General features: G+C 41.5%; 1 protein-coding gene across 4 annotated transcripts in view; it reads right to left on the bottom strand.

The window, feature by feature from the left end:
* Positions 1–14,120, bottom strand: part of hfp (Poly(U)-binding-splicing factor hfp) — a 525,647-nt gene that overhangs the window by 40,527 nt on the left and 471,000 nt on the right. For all 4 annotated transcript variants that reach the window (XM_071679802.1, XM_071679803.1, XM_071679805.1 and 1 more), the window contains 2 exons: positions 13,048–13,218; positions 211–843 (listed from right to left, as the gene is read on the bottom strand). In XM_071679802.1, the coding sequence (XP_071535903.1) occupies positions 211–843; positions 13,048–13,218 (804 nt within the window). The remainder of the gene's footprint in view (positions 1–210; positions 844–13,047; positions 13,219–14,120) is intronic.

Genomic DNA, 14,120 nt, shown 5'->3' with positions numbered 1-14,120 from the left:
TTTCTTACATTTGAATACAAACTAATATGGCTATTCATACTTTGGAAGGCATGATCAAAAGTAAACTCTGAATGCCAGAATCATTCAAATGTACAAAAGGCTACCTGATGGTTCATTAAAATTCAAGAGATTGGGGCCCCAGGAGTGCATAACTCTCTCCCAGTGCTGTAAAAATAAGTTATTACATATGCTGGAGTTAAGAATTCATACCTCTGCTTTCCTCATGAGCTTCTGCATTACTAAATGTCGTGCTGATTGACCTTTGATGGACATAGTCTCTTGTTGCTGTAGCGTCTGGGGCTCATTGTCCTCCATCAGTTTCTTAGCAAGCTCCTCCTGGTGAGTGGGCTTACGATCTTCACCTCCACCTGAAGCACTAACTACTGCTGTAGTGGCACTAGTTCCTGCACCAGCAGTAGATGATGAAGGAGGTAATGGAGGTGCATGTGGAGAGGTTGTTGTACCAGGAACAGGTAATGAGGTAATGACTGTTGGTGGGGGTATTGCTGCACCTCCACTGGCTGGTCCAGTGAGGTTAGGTAAGCTAGTAACAACACCAACAGGAGGAACAGATGAAGTACTTCCACTTGTGCCTCCTGATGGAGGCGTTCCAACAACACCTACTGGTGGGACTGTAGTGGAAACATTACCTACTGATCCCACTGGTGCTACATTGCCTACAACACCAACTGGTGGCAGTTGTGAGCCTGAAGAATTACTGAGACCTTGTACCAAGCCCATAGCATTTGTTGCTAATGCATCCATAGCCTGAATCTTTGCTGTAGCAGCTGCTGCTGCAACTGCTGCAGCAGTTGGCATTTGTGTTGGAGCTGATAAAGGACCCTGGAAAGAAAATTCAATGCTTAATGATGTAAAGACCTTCAACAATAATGTTATACAAAATTGGTCATTTATTAAGAAACTGAAAATTTACTACTTTTACACTAAAAAAAAATAAGCCAAAAATAGTTAAATACCTCAATATTAAAATGGAGGAAAAAATATTTATTCATCATACTTAATTACTGTTTCTGCCATCAGTGTGGTTGGGCTAGGAAACAGATAAATATATACATAAACACCTATATACATACATATACATATCAACATATACACATATACATACATATATATATACATATACACAGAGAGATACATATATACACATGTACATATTCATACCTGCTTGCATTCATGCATTCCCAACACTACCCTGCCCCACAGGAAAAAGCATCGGTAAACCCTGCTTCAGCAAGGTAGCACCAGGAAAACAGACAAAAAAAGGCCGCTTTCATTCACACTCAGTCTCTAGCTGTCATGTGTAATGCATCGAAACCGCAGCTTCCTATCCACATCCAGGCCCCAAAGACCTTTCCATGGTTTACCCCAGATGTTTTAAGTGCCTTGGTTCAGTCCACTGGTAGCCCATCGACCCCAGTATACCACATCATTCCAATTCACTCTATTCCTTGCACGCCTCTCACTCTCCAGCATGTTCAAGCCCCAATCACTCAAAATCTTTTTCACTCCATCCTTCCACCTCCAATTTGGTCTCCTGCTTCTCCTTGTTCCCTACACCTCTGACACATATATCCTCTTTGTCAATCTTTCCTCACTCATTCTCTCCATATGTCCAAACAATTTCAACACACCCTCTTCTGCTCTCTCAACAACACTCTTTTTATTACCATACATCTCTTACCCTTTTATCACTTACTCGATCAAACCACCTCACACCACAAACTGTCCTCAAACATTTCATTTCCACCACATCCACCCTCCTCCATACAAGCCCAAGCCTTGCAATCATATGATACTGTTGGGACTACCATTCCTTCAAACATATCCTTTTTTGCTCTCTGAGATAATGTTCTCTCTTTCCACACATTCTTCATCGCTCCCAGAGCCTTCATCCCCTCCCCCTCCCTGTGATTCACTTCTGCTTCCATGATTCTATTTGCTGCTAAGTCCACTCCCAGATATCTAAAACACTTCTCTTCCTCCAATATTTCTCCATTCAAACTTACATCCCATTTGACTTGTCCCTCTTCCAAACACAGTACCAACTTCTGCAGTTTCTCAATCGAATCAGCCACAAATGTTGTATCATCGGTGAACAGCAACTGACTCACTTTCCAAGCCCTCTCATCCCTGACAGACTGCATACTCGCCCCTCTCTTCAAAACTCTTGCATTTACCTCCCTAACCTCCCCATCCATAAACAAATTAAACAACCATGGAGACATCACACACCCCTGCCGCAGACCAAAGTTCACTGGTAACTAATCACTCTCCTCTCTTTCTACCCATATACATAACTTACATCCTTGATAAAATCTTTTCACTGCTTCAAGCAGCTTACCTCCCACACTCTTAAGACCTTCCACAAAGCATCTCTATCAACCCTAACATATGCCTTCTCCAGATCCATAAATGCTATATACAAATCCATCTTTTTTTCTAAATATTTCTCGCACACATTCTTCACTGCTAACACCTGATCCACACATCCTCTACCACTTCTGAAACCACACTTCTCCTCCCTAATCTGATGCTCTATACATGCCTTCATCCTCTCAATCAAAACCCTCCCATACAATTTTCCAGGAATACTCAACAAACTTATGCCTCTGTAGTTTGAACACTCACCTTTACCCCCTTTGCCTTAAGACAATGGCACTATATATGGATTCTGCCAATCCTCAGGCACTTCACCATGATCCATTGAATATCCTTACCAACCAATCAACAACACAGTCAACCCCTTTCTTAATAAACTCCACTGCAATACCATCCAAACCTGCTGCCTTGCCAGATCTCATCTTCCATAGGGCTTTCACCACCTCTTCTCTCTCAAAAAACTATTTCCTTGACCCTCTCACTTCGCACACCATCCCCACCAAAACACCCTACATCTACCACTCTATCATTAAACTTGTTCAACAAACCTTCAAAATACTCACTCCATCTCCTTCTCACTTCATCACTACATGTTATCACTTGCCCCCTTCACGGATGTTCCTATTTGTTCTCTTATCTTTCACACATTATTTACCTCCTCCCAAAACATCTTTCTATCCTCCCTAAAGTGTAATGATACTCTCTCTCCTCAACTCTCATTTGCCCTCTTCTTCAACCTTTGCACCTTCCTCTTCACATCTTGCCACTTTCTTTTATACATCTGCCAGTCATTTGCACTCCTTCTTTGTAAGTATCATCCAAATGCCTCTCTTTTCCCTTTCACTAACCACTTTACTTCATCCCACCACTCACTACCCTTTCTTATCTGCCCACCTTCCACTTTTCTCATGCCACATGCATTGCTATCATACTTGATCGCCCTTTCCCGCTTCAGCGAGGCAGCACCAAGAAACAGACAAAGAAAGACTCATCCACTCATATACACACTGGTATACATACACTCACATACCCGTACATACATATACACATACATACCATATGCACATACACATACATACACATACACAGACATATAAATATATACACATGTACATATTCATACTTGCTTGCCTTCATCTATTCCCGGCACTATCCCACCCAACAGGAAACAGCATTGCCATCCTGTGTCAACAAGGTAGCACCAGGAAAACAGACAAAAAGACCACATTTGTTCACACTCCGTCTCTAAATGTCAATTGTAATGCAACGAAACCACAGCTCCCTATCCACATCCAGGCCTCAGGTGCCTGAGCCATCTCAGCTTGAGAAAAAAAAAAATAGGATCTTCAAAGTTAGGCTTGATCATCACCTATCACTCTATGGTACTGAATAATTCATTCATAACACAGTGGTATATTGAGCTACCTTCTCAACCACTGATCATTCGCTGGCCATGCTGAGGAAACATACCAACAATGATTAACCCATGTCACCTGCTTTGAAAGGGTAAGTCAGAATTATTGCATCATTTTTCAACATCAGAAATATAAGCATGGCAAGTTGAGAGGCTGGCAAATGCATGTCATTGGTGATGGGATGCATGAAATACTCATGTTCATTATACCTTATGACTTTCCTAAAAAACATTCACTCAGGCCTATTATTCCTGCAAGGTGTCTTTTCTATCTGTTTTCCACCCAGCATGTGCCAGTGAGAGTGGAGGGTGGGGAGAGACCTATTGCTGTGCTATACTCTTCTTCCAATGCTGCTGTTGGATCAGGTGTCTGCTTTGAAGAATGTGTGTGAATGTGGTTGAAAGAGTAGAAAAGGGTGTTTTGAAATGGTTTGGTCACATGGAGAGAATGAGTGAGGAAAGATTGACAAAGAGGATATATTTGTCAGAAGTAGAGGGAACGAGGAGAAGTGGGAGACCAAATTGGAGGTGGAAAGATGGAGTGAAAAAGATTTTGAGTGATCGGGGCCTGAACATGCAGGAGGGTGAAAGGCATGCAAGGAACAGTGTGAATAGGAACGATGTGGTATACTGGAGTCGACATGCTGTCAATGGATTGAACCAGGGCATGTGAAGCGTCTGGGGTAAACCATGGAAAGTTCTGTGGGACCTGGATGTGGAAAGGGAGCTGTGGTTTCAGTGCATTATACATGACAGCTACAGACTGAGTGTGAACGAATGGGGCCTTTGTTGTCTTTTCCTAGCGCTACCTCATGCACATGCGGGGGGGAGGGGGTTGTTATTTCATGTGTGGTGGGGTGGCGACCGGAATGAATAAGGGCAGACAGTATGAATTATGTACATGTGTATATATGTATGTCTGTGAATGTATATATATGTATACGTTGAGATGTATAGGTATGTATATGTGCGTGTGTGGGCGTGTATGTATATACATGTGTGTGTGGGTGGGTTGGGCCATTCTTTTGTCTGTTTCCTTGTGCTACCTCACTAATGCGGGAGACAGCGACAAAGTATAATAAATGAATAAATAAATGAGTATGAGAGATCTGGTATGGCAGGGAATGCAAAGAGAATGAATTGTGGAGTGGGAGAGTGGTTGAAATGTGAGGTAGTTTAGGCATGTAGAAAGAATGCAAGACAGGAAGTATACAAGGAGAGTGTATGTGTGGAAGTCGAGAACATTATCTCGGAAAGCAAAAATGGGTATGTTTGAAGGAATAGTGGTTCCAACAATGTTGTATGGTTGCAAGGCATGGGCTATGGATAGAGTTGTGCGCAGGAGGATGGATGTGCTGGAAATGAGATGTTTGAGGACAATGTGTGGTGTGAGGTGGTTTGATCGAGTGAGTAACGTAAGGGTAAGAGAGATGTGTGGAAATAAAAAGAGCGTGGTTGAGAGAGCAGAAGAGGGTGTTTTGAAGTGGTTTGGGCACATGGAGAGAATGAGTGAGGAAAGATTGACCAAGAGGATATATGTGTCGGAGGTGGAGGGAACGAGGAGAAGAGGGAGACCAAATTGGAGGTGGAAAGATGGAGTGAAAAAGATTTTGTGTGATCGGGGCCTGAACATGCAGGAGGGTGAAAGGAGGGCAAGGAATAGAGTGAATTGGAGCGATGTGGTATACCGGGGTTGACGTGCTGTCAGTGGATTGAATCAAGGCATGTGAAGCGTCTGGGGTAAACCATGGAAAGTTGTGTAGGTATGTATATTTGCGTGTGTGGACGTATGTATATACATGTGTATGGGGGGGGGGTTGGGCCATTTCTTTCGTCTGTTTCCTTGCGCTACCTCGCAAACGTGGGAGACAGTGACAAAGTATAATAAAAAAAATAAATAATTCATTTGTAGTGCATGCATCAGTCAAGAGTCTACTGAATAACATCAATGACATGTGTTGCTTTTGTACATGAATTAGGTCAGTACTTGCATGCTGGAGGTCTGTAAGGTGGGTGGTACTGAGAGAGGTGGTAGTGATGTGTGTTCTGCATAAATTACTGTTGGCGTTAAGTGGCACTGTATCCAGTTATTTACATCTCAGTAGTGGGTTAAGAGATATTGGATGACAGGGAGGATGTAATGAGAAAGATGAGCATGCATTATGAGAAAAGTTTTTTCCTTTTATACAAATTGTACTGAGTTCTCTTTATCATATGCCATGCTCTATTACTGCAGTAACAAACTTATACAAATTGTACTGAGTTCTCTTCATTATATGCCATGCTCTATTACTGCAGTAACAAACGATATTCATTGACCTTATTATCTTTCATTTTTCTTCTGAAAATGAAGTATGTTGATAAACCTGGGAATTACATTAAGTTTTGCTAAACAAACAGGGAAGACACATGGAATTCCTTGCCTGGCAGAGTATTTGGCCAATGCAAGCTCAGGATCCTCCTGAGATGATGCCATCCACATGTCACATAATATTTCTCAAAAGTATCACATTCAATTTCATGTAAAAAATACTATTATATGAATCATATCAGAAAAAACACAGTGTAAAATATGCAAATGAAAACAGAAACAAAATTCATGTAAAATCATATAAATAAACTAAAAAGTAATGCTTACTTTGTGGCAAGTGTTATCTAGCGATGTTAAGCATGGCTATGCAGCAGAATGTGCTGAACAATCACTCTTCCTTTTTTCATACTTGACTGCCATTTCTCACATTACTAGGAAACACGAGAAAAAGACAAAGAATGGCCACATTCACTCTCATCCACTCTCTAGCTGTCATGTGCAATGCACTAAATCCACAGCTCCCTATCCACAACCAGGCCTGACAGACTTTTCCATGGTGTGCCTTGGTCCAGTTCAATAATAGCATGTCAACCCCTGTATATCACATCTTTCCAATCCTCCATATTCTGTGTATGCCATTCACACTCCTGCATGTTCAGGCCCACATCACTCAAAATCTTCTCTCCATCCTTCCATCACTAGTCTGGTCTCCCCCTTCACCTTACCCCCTCTACTTCTGGCACATATATCCTCTCTCAAACTCTCCTACATCACTAATCTGGTCTCCTCCTTCTCCATGTCTCCTCTACTTCTGACATATATCCTCCTTCTTATACTTTCCTCGCTAATTCTCTGCATATGTCCACACCATTTCAGCACATTCTCTTCAGCTCTCTCAACTGCACTCTTTTTACCACGACACCTTTCTCTTACCCTCATATCACTTATTTGGTCAAACCACCTCACACAACACATTCATCCTCTTCCGTACATCCTCAATATGCCTTGCATCCATACAATATTGCTCTACCTTCAAACATACCAGTTTTCACCCTCCCAGATAACAACCTCACATCTACAAACTCCTCAGTGCTCCTAGAAACTTCATCCCTTCATTCACTTCCATTTCATGGTTCCATCTGCTGCCATGTCCACTCACAGGTATCTAAAACACTTCAGTTCCTCCAAATTGTCTCCATTCAAGCTCACCTGAACTAGCCTGTCCCTCTATCCTGCCAAACCTAATAATCTTGCTTTTACTCACATTTCCACTCAACCTTCTACTTTCACATACTCTTCTAAACTCAGTCACCAACTTCTGTAGTAGCTGACTCAAATTTGCCACCAGTGCTTTGTCATCAGCAAACAACAAGTGACTCATTTTCCAGGCCCCCCTCATCCACTACAGACTGCATACTCACCCTTCTCTCTAAGACTATTACACTTACCTTCCTCTTCACCCCTTCCATAAACAGCAATGAAGGCATCACACACCCCTGTCATAAACCAACCTTCCTTAGAACCACTCACTCTTTTCTCTTTGTACTCGTACACATACAATGCACCCTTGAATAAAAACTTCTCACATCTTCTAGCACCTTTCCTTCCACACCATACATAAAACCTTCCACAAGACATCTCATAAACCCTTTCATATCCTTTCTCCAAATTCATAAATGCCACATACATATCATTCTGTTTCTCTAAATTTTTCTTACATTCTTTAAAACAAACACCAGATACACACATCCTTTACCACTTCAGAAACCACATTGTTCATCCCCAATCTGATGCTCTGTGTATGCTTTCACCCTCTTAATCACTACTCTCCCATACAACCTACCAGGTATACTCAACAAACTTATACCTTTATAGGTTAAAAGCTCATCTTTGCCCACCTTGCTTTTATACAATGGTACTACAGATGCATTTCACCAATCCCCAGGTACTTCACAATGATCCATACATACACTGAAAATCCTGAACCAACTAAACAACAGTCATCCCCTTTCTTAAGAAATTCAACAAGCAATACCATCCACCCCAGATGCACTGCCACATTTTATCTTACACAAGGTTTTAACTAATTCTTCTCTCATCACCAGACCACTATCCATGACTCTCACTTCATGTACCATCCCAACTCAAAAATCCTACATCTGCCAATCTATCATCGAAAACATTTAATAGTCTTTCAAAATACTCACTTTATATCTTCTTCACTTCATAACTACCTATCACTACTTTCCCATTTGCCCCCTTCTTTGATGTTCCCATTTGTTTTCTTGTCTTTCTCACACTATCAACCTCTTTCAAAAACATCTCATTCTCCTTAACATTTATTGATATTCACTCACCTCAACTCTCATTTGCCCTATTTTTCAACTCCAGCACCTTCCTCTTGACCTGCTGCTTCTTAATACATTTCTCCCAATCATTTGCACTCCTTCCCTGTAAGTACCACACATATACCTGTTTTCCTCTTTCACTAGCAACTTTACCTCAACCACTTACTACCCTTTCTAACCAGCCCACCTCCCACCTAACACACGCCACACGCATCTCTCGCAAATATCATATTTTCTTTTTACTATACTAAACCGCTGTCTCCCGTGTTAGTGAGGTAGCGCAAGGAAACAGACAAGGAATGGCCCAACCCACCCACACATACATACATATACAGTTTAATGTTGTTAAGGATCACAACTTTGCGCATGATCAAGATATTCCTATGAGTCCACGGGGAAAATGAAACACAAAAAGTTCCCAAGTGCACTTTCGTGTAATAATCACATCATCAGGGGAGACAAGAGAGAAATATAACAGTCAGATGATATACATCAAAGAGACGAAGCTAGGACGCCATTTGGTAAACATGTGATTGTCCAAAACATGTTTTGGACAATCACATGTTTACCAAATGGCGTCCTAGCTTCGTCTCTTCGATGTATATCAACTGACTTATATTTCTCTCTTGTGTTTCCCCTGATGATGTGATTATTACACGAAAGTGCACTTGGGAACTTTTCGTGTTTCACTTTCCCCGTGGACTCATAGGAATACAGTTTAATGAATACATACATACACATACACAGACATATACATATATACACATGTACATATCCATACTTGCTGCCTTCATCCGTTCTAGTCCCCATCCCACCAGTGAAGTGAAGTATCTTAGATATCTGGGAAGGGATTTAGCAGCAGATGGAACCATGGAATTGGAAGTGAGTCACAGGGTGGGGAGGGGGCAAAGGTTCTGGGAGCGCTGAAGAATGTGTGGAAGGTGAGAATGTTATCTCGGAAAGCAATAAGGGGTATGCTTGAAGGAACAGTGGTTCCAACAATGTTATATGGTTGCAAGGCATGGGCTATAGATAGGGTTGCGTGGAGAAGGGTGGATGTTTTGGATATGAAATGTTTGAGGACAATATATGGTGTGAGGTGGTTTGATGAGTAAGTAATGAAAGGGTAAGAGATACGTATGGTAACAAAAAGAGTGTGGTTGAGAGAGCAAAAAAGGCTGTGTTGAAATTGTTTGGACTCATGGAGGGAATGAGTGAGGAAAGATTAACAAAGAGGGAACAAGGAAAAGTGGGAAACCAAACTGGAGGTGTAAGGATGGAGTGAAAAAGATTTTGAGGGATCAGGGCCTGAACATAAAGGCGGGTGAAAGGCGTGCAAGGAATAGAGTGAACTGGAACAATGTGGTATGCCAGGGTCAACATGCTGTCAATGGATTGAACCAGGAAACATGAAGCTTCTGGGGTAAACCATAGAAATGTCTGTGGGGCCTGGATGTGGAAAGGGAGCTATGATTTTGGTGCATTACACATGATAGCTAGAGACTGAGTGTGAACGAATGTGGCCTTTTTTGTCTTTTCCTGGTGCTACCTCATTGGAAGCGGGAGGTTCGATGCTATTTCATATGTGGTAGGGTGGCGACAGGAATGGATGAAGGCAGCAAGTATGAATATGTGCATGTGTATATATGTATATGTCTGTGTATATATATATGTATGTATACCTTGAAATGTTATCCCTTGGGATAGGGGAGAAAGAATACTTCCCACGTATTCCCTGCATGTCGTAGAAGGCGACTAAGGGGGGAGGGAGTGGGGGGCTGGAAATCCTCCCCTCTCGTTTTTTTTCAATTTTCCAAAAAAAGGAACAGAGAAGGGGGCCAGGTGAGGATATTCCCTAGAAGGCCCAGTCCTCTGTTCTTAGTGCTACCTCGCTAATGTAGGAAACGGCGAATAGTTTGAAAAAAAAAAACTTGAAATGTAAACCAAATGCCTTGTCCAAGATTAGAAAGTGAAAAAGGGGGCAAATGAGAGTTGGGGTGAGAGAGTATCATTAGATTTTAGGGAGAATAAAAAGATGTTTTGGAAGGAGGTAAATATAGTGCTTATGACAAGAGAACAAATGGGAACATCGGTGAAGGGGGCTAATGGGGAGATTATAACAAGTAGTGGTGAAGTGAGAGGGAGATGGAGTGTGTATTGAAGGTTTGCTGAATGTGTTTGATGATAGAGTGGCAGATATAGGGTGTTTTGGTCAAGGTTGTGTGCAAAGTGAGAGGGTCACGAAGAATGATTTGGTAAACAGAGAAGAGGTAGTGAAAGCTATACGGAAGATGAAAGCCGGCAAGATGGAGGGTTTGGATGGTATTGCTGTGGAATTTATCAAAAAAGGGGTGACTGTGTTGTTGATTGGTTGCCTGAGGATTGGCAGAATGTAAGCAGAGTGCCATTGTACAAAGGCAAAGGGGAAAATGGTGAGTGTTCAAATTACAGAGGTATAAGTTTGTTGAGTATTCCTGGGAAATTATATGGGAGGGTATTGATTGAGAGTGTGTGAAGACATGTACAAAGCATCAGATTGGGGAAGAGCAGTGTGGTTTCAGAAGTGGAAGAGAATGTGTAGATCAGGTGTTTGCTTTGAAGAAAGTATGTGAGAAATACTTAGAAAAACAGATGGACTTGTATGCAGCATCTATGGATCTGGAGAAGGCATATGATAGAGATGATAGAGTTGCTCTGTGGAAGGTATTAAGAGTATAGGGTGAGGGAGGTAAGTTGCTAGAAGCAGTGAAAAGTTTTTATCAATGGTCTAAGGCATGTGTATGAGTAAGAAGAGATTGATTCCCAATGAATGTCGGTTTGCAGCAGGGGTGCATGATGTCTCCATGGTTGTTTAGTTTGTTTATGGATGGGGTTGTTAGGGAGGTGAATGCAAGAGTTTTGGAGAGAGGGGCAAGTATGCAGTCTGTTGTGGATGAGAGGGCTTGGGAAGTGAGTCAGTTGCTGTTCACTGATGATACAGCGCTAGTGGCTGATTCGGGTGAGAGACTGTAGAAGTTGGTGACTGAGTCAGGTAAAGTGTGTGAAAGAAGAAAGTTGAGATGTTGAAATGTGAATAAGATTAAGGTTATTAGGTTCAATAGGGTTGAGGGACAAGTAAACTGGGAGATAAGTCTGAATAGAGAAATACTGGAGGAAGTGAAGTGTTTTAGATATCTGGGGGTGGATTTGGCAGCAGAGATGGAAACATGAAAGCAGAAGTGAGTCACAGGGTGGGGGAGGGGGCAAAGGTTCTGGAAACCTTGAAGAATGTGTGGAAGGTGAGAACGTTATCTCGGAGTGCAAAAATGGGTATGTCTGAAGGGATAGTGGTTCCAACAATTTTATATGGTTGTGAGGCATAGGCTATACATAAGGTTGTGTGGAGTAGGGTGGATGTGTTGGAAATGAGATGTTTGAGGACAATATGTGGTGTGAGGTGGTTTGATCCAGTAAATAATGAAAGGGTAAGAGAGATGTGTGGTAATAAAAAGAGTGTGGTTGAGAGAGCAGAAGAGGGTGTATTGAAAAGGTTTGGTCACATGGAGAGAATGAGTGAGGAAAGATTGACAAAGAGGATATATGTGTCAGAGTTGGAGGGAACAAGGAGAAGTGGAACACCAAATTGGAGGTGGAAGGACAGAGTGAAAAAGATTTTGAATGATCAGGGCCTGAATATACTGGATGGTGAAAGGCATGCAAGGAATAGAGTGAATTGGTGTACTAGGGTCAACGCACTGTCAACGGATTGAACCAGGACATGTGAAGCATCTGGAGTAAACCACGGAAAGTTTTGTGGGGCCTGGATGTGGAAAGGGAGCTGTGGTTTTGGTGCATTACACATGACAGCTAGAGACTGAGTGTGAACGAATGTGGCCTTTGTTGTCTTTTCCTAGTGCTACCTCATGCGCACATGTGGGGAGGGGGTGTCATTTCATGGGTGACAGGGTGTTGGTGGAAATGGATGAAGGCAGAATGTATGAATATGTACATGTGTATATATATGTATGTCTGTGTATCCCTGAGGATAGGGGAGAAAGAATACTTCCCACGTATTCCCTGGGTGTCGCAGAAGGCGACTAAAAGGGAAGGGAGCGGGGGCTGGAAATCCTCCCCTCTGTTTGTTTTTTTTAAATTTTCCAAAAGAAGGAACAGAGAAGGGGGCCAGGTGAGGATATTCCCTCAAAGGCCCAGTCCTGTTCTTAATGCTACCTCGCTAACGTGGGAAATGGCGAATAGTATGAAAAAAAAAGTCTGTGTATGTATATGTATGAATATGTTGAATTGTATAGGTATGTATATGTGCATGTGTGGGCGTTTACGTATATACATGTGTATGTGGGTGGGTTGGGCCATTCTTTAGTCTGTTTCCTTGCACTACCTCACTAAAGCAAGAGACAGCGACAAAGTATAATAAATAAATATATAAATACGTTGAAATGTATATGTATATATATATGTGCGCGTGCGGGCATTTATGTATATACATGTGTATGTGTGTCTGCTTCCTTGCGCTACCTCGCTAATGCAGGAGATGGAGATTAAGTATGATAAATGAATAAATAAAATCTACTTACATAAAATGAACCAGGAGGTGTGATAGCTTTTCCAACTCTCAGGTACTGGCCACCCAAATCAAACAAGTTCATGGATGCAATAGCCTCTTGCGCTGACTGGGAGTTCTCATATTCAATGAAACCATATCCTTTGTGCTTGCCAGGAGTCGTGCCAGGAGTTAACATACATTGCTGAAAGATGTGATTACCGTGGTGATACATAACTAATGTAAACAATAAGAGTATCAAGAAAAAATTCGGAAAATATATTTTTCCAGCATGCTATGTGATAAGTTGTTAAAATGAAACCTTCCAAACACTGCACAAACTTTTTAATTATACATTAGTCAAAAAGTGAAAAGGAGTAACATTTCTTGATTCAGCTAATCCAACAAAAGTCATGATAGAATTTGAGCAAACCCAGTGCACTTTATGAACAGAAACTTGTCCAACTACAAAAGCCATTCTGTCAGCTTCTATACAATTAATGCTATAAAATATGCATGCATGTAAATCATGTACCATGTGTACAAAGGAATGGAGTTAAGATAAAATTCATACAATTAAAAATTCCACCACAAAAGGTCCTAAATTTCATTAAGTTCACTGCTCAAGGTGCAACTCCTAGTTAGATCATTTCTGTCTGTACCGCATATCCTTTGAAATATACAACTGTCAACAATAAAGGTGGGAAAGGTCAGTCATGAACAGTCACACACTGGCACAATGAAGAGTTCTTCCAGAATCAAAACTGATGATTTCACCACAGGCAGAGTTCGGACTTAAGTATGAGTGGCTTAAAGAAAAAAAAGGAATATTTCTGAGGGACTAATCATGAAAAAGTAATTCCTTGTAAAAGGAAATAAACTGATCCACACAAGCAAACATAACTGTCTTTTATTGCAGCACAAGGAAAAAAAATCTATAGTCATAGGAAACCCTGATTAAACACAGTTAACATATAAGTAAGGATATGAAATTAGATTTGGTAAACAGAGAAGAGGTAGTGAAAGCTTTGCGGAAGATGAAAGCCGGCAAGGCAGCAGGTTTGGATGGTATTGCAGTGGAATTTATTAAAAAAGGGGGTGACTGTA

The sequence above is a fragment of the Panulirus ornatus genome, chromosome 30, assembly GCF_036320965.1.
Source record: "Panulirus ornatus isolate Po-2019 chromosome 30, ASM3632096v1, whole genome shotgun sequence".
Taxonomy (NCBI): domain Eukaryota; kingdom Metazoa; phylum Arthropoda; class Malacostraca; order Decapoda; family Palinuridae; genus Panulirus; species Panulirus ornatus.
Note: the sequence above shows the minus strand (reverse complement) of the source record. Positions and strands in the feature narration are given on the sequence as shown.